A 7,343-nucleotide genomic window follows, 5' to 3' on the forward strand; every position below is an offset into this window, starting at 1 on the left:
TTACAATATAGTTATCTGCATTTAAAATACAGCTGGTTAAACAGGCTGTCTCACAGCACACCCATCCCCTACCCAACATTAGCATTAAATTATATATACATATATATGTATATATATATATATATATATATATATATATATATATTGTGTTGTGGGGAAAATCATGCTGTCAGTCACTGGATCATTAAAGGTGAAAGCACACGGAAAGTAAATAAAAACAGATGCAAATGTTGAGTTGGATTTTCCCTGTGAAGACTTTATGGAAATATGCATTATGAAACATACAGACTCAACTCTACCACATTTAAATGAACACATTTCCAAAGAATACAGAATCACACAGAGAGGACATATGCAAAAACACATGAATGAGAAAGAAAAACTCTTTTGTTTAGAGTATTAAACATGATGTGGCAAGCTAAAAGACGAATGAGAGCAGATCTAGAACAATCACATAGTCTGATGCTGCAGAGAGAAACACCAGCCTGACACCAGAAACACACCAGCTCTGAGGTAATAAGTTCTCACATTTACACACAAATAGTTTACAGACATAGTAATGCTAATGATTATGAATCCTGTTATGAAGCTAAAAACAATTAAACTGTTTCCTCCTCAGAAATGGCCCAGACTCTATATTTGACTCTTCTCCTCATTGGTGAGTGTGTTTGTAGTTTTATTTATGGTTTATAGTTTCATTAGGCTTGAGTCTGTTCTGAAAAGCATTAAAGCAAAGTGTCTCTTTCACAGCTCTCTGCTCCATATCTGAATGTGTTCAGCGTCAGTATCACTTTATAAATGAGAACAAGACCTGGACTGAAGCTCAGAGATACTGCAGAGAGAATTACACAGATCTGGCCACTGTTGACAACATGAATGACATGATCCAGCTGAAGAAGAGTCTGAATGATAGAGGTGTTCGAAGTATCTGGATTGGTCTTCAAAGGACAGATGTTAAGAAATGGCATTGGTCTTCTGGTGATCCTGTGCTCATTCTGAACTGGGCATCTGGACAACCAGTCGGCAGTGATAATTGTGCTTATATAATAGGTGGACTATGGTATGTTTGGCCATATAGTGCCACCCCAACCTTCATCTGCTACAACAGTGAGTACAAACCTCTAAATTATCATTCATTTAGTAAAGATGATTCAATTGAAAATGTTAGGAAATTTACAAATGATGTATAGAATATATGTAAGTCTAAAAGTTTAAATAATTCGAAGAGATAATGTTGAATAGTAAGAGGTGGGAAAAAATATCATCCTGCTCCATTTCCAATTGTTTAAAATCAATTGTTTAGTTTTGAATTGACATGTATAAAGATGTTTTGTTGATTATAATTAAATGTATTGTGTTTGAATAATTGTTTTTGAGAGAGGTTTATACTGTTCAAAATGATTAAATTCAAATAAAAAAATGTATGTGACAAGAGTTCACAAAAGCATAATTGATAATCATGTAGATACTGAATCTGACCAATCTACTGTTGACTTAAAGGAAAAAAACATTTTCCAGCTCTTTAGAGGCTAATAATATTCATAGTAATATTGATTAACATAACAAAAACTCATAACAACTATTCTGTAATTTACTTTACAGGTCTTACTCTTACAGACATTTGCTTCTGTTCACAAACCATACAGCAGCGTGAGCATAATGTTAACTTAATTTATTAATCTTTTCTATTTGTTTTTCACAAAGTAAGCAGAGGACTGGTGTTTGTCAATCAGTCAATGAAATGGAGAGACGCTCAGAATTACTGCAGACAGAATTACATCGATCTGGTCAGTGTGAGGAACCAGAATGAGAGTCAACAGCTGGAGAAGTTCATTAATGACAGAAACTTATCTGGATCTAGAATCTGGATTGGTCTGTTTAGTGACCCATGGCAGTGGTCAGATCAGAGCAACTCCTCATTCAGATACTGGGATACCAATCAACCTGATAATTATCAAAGTAATGAAAACTGTGCAGAGATCACTCAGAATGTTCAGAGACAATGGAATGACATCTCTTGTGTTAATCAGTTTCCTTTTGTGTGTCATGAAGGTGAGCAGATCCTCCAAACACACTCAATCCATCATCAGCTCCAGATCTCTTAAAGTTGACTCTACATGTCTGACATGTCAAATTCCTCCACAGTGTTTGTTCTGCATGTTGTTTTTGATCAGTCTCTCTCTAGTTTCTGCTTTGTTTTGTGTCCAGATAAACTGATTGTGATCCAGCAGAATCTGTCGTGGTCTGAAGCTCTGAGATACTGCAGACAGAATCATGTGGATCTGGTCTCGGTTCAGTCAGTGGAGATGCAGTATGAGGTGATGAACGTGGTTAAACTGGCGTCTACTGAGGCGGTGTGGTTGGGTTTACGTCACTCCTGCGCTTTGGGCATCTGGTTCTGGGTGAGTGGAGAGACCGTGTGCCATCAGAACTGGGCTCCAGGGAACGGCACATCAGACGAGGACTGTGAGCTCACAGTGAGATCTGGAGCAGTTCAGTCTGGAGGAGATCAGACCTGGATCAGCCGTCCTGAAACTGACCGACTCAACTTCATCTGCACTAACTACTAAAACTTGATCCATGGAGGGCGGCAGCTTTGCACAGTTTTGCTCCAACACTGATCAAACACAGCTAATTCAACCAGTCTAGGTGTTTAAGACTACTATGGACTATTAAGCAAGTGTGAGTTGGAGGTGGTAGGAGCTAAACTATGCAGAGCTGCGGCCCTCCAGGAATGAATTTGAGACCATTGACTAAGAGTGAAGGACCTGAGGATGTTTCTGTTTATAAGTATGAATGTTACATTTTATTTTACTGTTTCAAATGCTTATTTTAAGATAACTGAGTTAGTCTTTTATTTATAAAAAATGTAATGTAACATTTTTAGCTTTTTAAAAATATTATATGAAATCTATTCACCTTATTCTCCGCGTACGAGTGCGCGCAGCCATTTGAAACTTTTTGGCTCGAGACTTCCGGTCTCATTCACTTCCATTCATTTTTAGACATTTAAAAACAGCTTGTTTTGCTGCTTCATGTTGCAAACTGATAATTTTTTTATTATATTATTCTGCGTCGTCTGTATAGAGCAAGGAGTTAAACCGTTTTCTGCCGTTTATTCCTAGTCATTTCTCCCATAGGCAACTGAATCGGAAGTTCTACAACAATCGCGCAAACGAGAGCACTTCTGCATTGAAGAATAAGGTCAATACTATATGATCTCATGAAATCCAAATCACTTTCAGTCTTAGCCTTAAAGGTGACATCAGTCACCCGTTTAATTGTAGTGTAAAAACAAATCATTTTTATCCTATCAAAAACACTTCTTTTCGCATTGTCTTTTTACAAAAAATGTTAATAAGCTGATTCTCCTCTGCCCCTCTGAAGCTGGATCAGGGTTTAAAGTCCATTTCATTCTTGAGAAGCAGATAAACAAATGCAACACACATAGAGCTCAACCATACACAGTGCTTCTGCTGACTTTATCTGTAGGACTGAGATCAAGTATTTGAAGCTGTTTCCACATTACGAAAACAAAATGTGAGATTGCGCCAGCTCATCCAACTCGTATACAATATTTGAGAAAAATTTGCAATTACTTGACATTGAAGCCTCCTATTATCAATAAAATGCATTTAAGCAAGCATCTATACATCTGAAAAGTGACACTGTTCTATTTAACAAAAAACTAAACAAAAGAATAAAAATCCAACAAGACCAGTGACAAATACAGCTCTGTATTGAAGAATGATGATCTGATTCTAAACACGAGGCAACTGAAGCTGGAGTTTGGTAACGAAGCAAAAAATGAAACAAACATTATATATCAAATTGAATTAGATCGGGGTGCTCAATCCTGTTCCTGAAGATCACCCTCTTGCATTGTTCATCTGCAACCTTGATCAAACACACCTGTCTTTAATTACCAAGTGCTCCTTCAGATCCTACTTAAGCCGCGGTTAAGCTATGGTCACACCGTGCGAAATTCTGTCGTACAGCACTGCGAAAAGGGGCGGGGTTAAACAAGATGACTAGACCTTTAAAAAGCGAGCGATAGCTCCATGCTTTAAATTTCTGTCCAGAGAGGTCATGTTTTGATCGTCGATTGGTCTCACGCAGTCAAGTGATGCAATTTTGCAGGTCAGAGTTCACCAAGCTTGAACTTTGCACCGCAACAACATGCGAAACTTGACGCATGACCCTGCGTTTCCGGTCTGACGCATTCGCGTGCGTATGAATGGAAGTCTATGGGAGGAAAAGTCAAGTGTGACCGCAGCTTTATACTGGCCTTTTCTCCGCACAGACTTCCATTCATACGCACGCGAATGTGTCAGACCGCAAACGTAAGCTTGTGCAACAAGTTTTGCAGTTCGCTGCGGTGCAAAGTTCAAGCTTGGTGAACTCTGGCCTGCGAAATCACAACATGTGACTGCGTAAGACCAATTGAGGATCAAAACAGGACCTCTCTGGACAGAAGTGTATTATATGGAGCAATCGCTCACTTTTTTAATGTCTAATCATCATTTAATCCCGCCCATTTTCACAGTGCCACATTACAGAATCTTGCATGCTCAAACTCTAGTGTGACTGCGGCTTGAAGCTGCGGTCACACTTGAATTTCTTCCCATAGACTTCCATTCATACGCACGCGAATGTGTCAGACCAGAAACGCAGGGTCATGCGTCGAGTTTCGCAGTTTGCTGCGGTGCAAAGTTCAAGCTTGGTGAACTCTGACCTGCGAAATCACATCACTTGACTGCGTGAGACCAATCGAGGATCAAAACAGGACCTCTCTGGACAGAAATTTAAAGCATGGAGCAGTCATTCGCTTTTTTAATGTCTAATTATCTTGTTTAATCCCGCCCATTTTTGCAGCGACACACGACAGAATTTCGCACACTCAAAGCCCAGTTGCTTTAGTTGGTTTGGTTTGATTTCCAGGAGCAGGATTGTGCACCCCTGACACAGATCTTTCAAAATAAATTGTAGGTACAGCTACTTCCTGTAGGTAATGTGTTATAAACAAATTTCAGGAGGAGCATATGCACATGTTTTGATGACACTAAAGGATGCTGACGAGCACCTCTCAAAAAAATTAACTACACATTGCGAAAATGTAGCGCAAGCTCTGTGATTAATCGGCTTGCAGTACTGATAAGTGTGGGCCAAGTGTGCCGCAAGCCTGCTATTGAGTGAAGGTCTCAGCCTTTAGATCGCTCCCCTGGGGGCTGGCTGCAGTATAAGTCATATAGCCCGCCTCCTCCGTGTTAATGAAGGAGGCTTCAAATAAAAAAATTCATTATACTTGCAATAAAATGTCCCGAAAGATAGTTCTGGTCAATTAAGGCACTGGTTATCGTGCTGATAAAGGTGCAGATCTTCATTTTTGTAAACAGTTTGTTTATAGCAGTAATTTAATGATGGGCGTGTCATCGTGATTGACAGCTGTGATTGACAGTTTCTCAAAGCAGACCGTCTGAGCTTCGGCAGGAGACTTAAGTGTTATTATTCGATTTCGGTGTTATTTTACCATGATAAAATGAGTTCAGCAGTAAACAATAGTTTCTGACATACAGGATCTGGTGGAACACTGTTTATTCAGTAAGTTCAGGGCTTTTTTTGAGCTTTATTAGTTTGCACGCCTAACCACCCTGATAGCAAAATACACTCGGGGCTGTTCCTGCTGGCTAGATTTTCGCCTGCCGGAGACTTACCCCTCGTACCTACAAGTCAATCGGGCCAGATGCGGCGGCCGTTAGCGAGCCGACACTGCCGCATTCGAGCCGGAATCGGCCTGAGTATGTGCGCTGCGGCCTGGAGGAGCTGGCGCGATTGAATCTTCATTATATAAAACCTCACCTTTGTTAACGTTATTACAACCATTTTTGATGATTTAACAACAAACGCAGGCTACTATATAAACGCAAACTGTAGGCTCTGAGTTTAACCTTTGAATAAAATGCAAACAGCATACATATATATCGCAAATATTCAAATAAAGGCCAAAATAAATAATATTAAACCTGTATTGATTGCACACGTATTAAACAAATAATAATAAAATTGAATAAACTTTGTAGTGCACAAGAATTTCAATATAAAAATAACGATAAAAGCTGAACAATAAATGACAGATTGTAAACAAATTTCTACACGTTGATCTCCTGTAAGGTTATTTGAACTTGATTTAAAGGACATCTCTGCATTTTGAGTTTCGGCATGTTATTGAGTTAATCTACTGAATTTGCTTTTATATAATATTAATGTTCTAGAAACCGAATCTTATTTAACAAATAGAGCTGTAAATGTTATATATCATTTATTTACATCATTTACTGTTGGCTTTTTATTTGAAAACTCCTTATAAACATTAAAATGAATGTAAATTCCTCTTTGCCAGATTTATTAAAGGTATCGAATAAACCAAATAAAAACAGAGGCAAAAACTAATAAACAATATACAAGCGAACAACGCAAAAAAAATAATAAACAATACATGCGATGTTGCAGCAGCTGATGGACATCAGTTGAAACATTAATACTGCAAAGTTTTTTGTACAAATTGACAAATTCCAGGGTTGGGATGTGTAAATATCCTGTTAATATTTAGAAATCTTGCTGTATTTATCTTTTACTCGCACGATTTTTCCCGCATGGTAAATCGTTATTTATGGTGTGTAGGCTATATTTTGGGTTCTGTTGATTGCTAATTAAAAATAAAAACTTTTCTAAAAATGTATGTGTTGTTTATATGTTATTGTTCATATGTTACAGGTGTTATTTCTTCCCCTGTGAAGATAACAAATACTACCAACTTTGTTATAAGAAAATATTTTTTGTGCTCATACTAGTTTAACTCAGGCTAGAGTGTATGAAAGATTGTTTATTTCTGCAGTCCAACATGTATTGCTTTTATTAAATTATAACAGCTTACATCACACAGTTTTTAAACTGTATATAACTGCGTGTTTTTAAATGTAAGTGCTTATATTTACATCAGCGAGTCTTGCTTATAGTGCAGAGGCCGGCGGTCACGTGAGAAGTGCGGGGTGGGGGGTGGGGGGGGGTTGATTTTACATCAAGCGTTTGGTTGGAAGCTCGATTTCGCAGGCTCCATCCTCTGGCTCTATCAGACAGTTCTTCTGGGCATACCCAGGCTCAAATTTCTGCAGTTTTTTGCGACAGTTTGTACCCGTCACGAAGGTGTTTTGCCCTCAAAGCGTTCAACGGGAAATAGCTCTGTCACGTCGTCCATATTTTATACGGTCATTGGTGTGGGCTAGGCCAAGAGCCGCATGAACCCGATGGAGCGAGTGTTTACCTCTCTTCTGGCAAGGGAAATA

The 7,343-nt window shown here is 38.6% G+C and overlaps 1 protein-coding gene across 2 annotated transcripts; it reads left to right on the forward strand.

Annotated features, from left to right (window-relative positions):
• The first annotated feature begins 621 nt into the window (after positions 1-621).
• On the forward strand, positions 622-2,759 carry LOC130232714 (macrophage mannose receptor 1-like). Of its 2 annotated transcripts, XM_056462690.1 has the most exons (4): positions 622-658; positions 751-1,107; positions 1,705-2,052; positions 2,209-2,759. In XM_056462690.1, the coding sequence occupies exons 1-4, from the start codon at positions 622-624 to the stop codon at positions 2,568-2,570; spliced, it is 1,104 nt and encodes a 367-aa protein (XP_056318665.1). In that variant the 3' UTR covers positions 2,571-2,759. The 2 variants fall into 2 exon arrangements, with proteins under 2 accessions (XP_056318665.1, XP_056318666.1); XM_056462691.1 differs by lacking the exon at positions 1,705-2,052.
• Positions 2,760-7,343: the final 4,584 nt, after the last annotated feature.

This window comes from Danio aesculapii, chromosome 7, assembly GCF_903798145.1.
Source record: "Danio aesculapii chromosome 7, fDanAes4.1, whole genome shotgun sequence".
Lineage (NCBI taxonomy): Eukaryota > Metazoa > Chordata > Actinopteri > Cypriniformes > Danionidae > Danio > Danio aesculapii.

Coding starts and splice junctions, on each gene's coding strand:
- LOC130232714 (XM_056462690.1), top strand. CDS start 622: ATGGCCCAGACTCTATATTTGACTCTTCTCCTCATTG. Junction 659..750: donor TTTGACTCTTCTCCTCATTG/GTGAGTGTGTTT, acceptor TCTCTTTCACAG/CTCTCTGCTCCATATCTGAA. Junction 2,053..2,208: donor TCCTTTTGTGTGTCATGAAG/GTGAGCAGATCC, acceptor TTTTGTGTCCAG/ATAAACTGATTGTGATCCAG.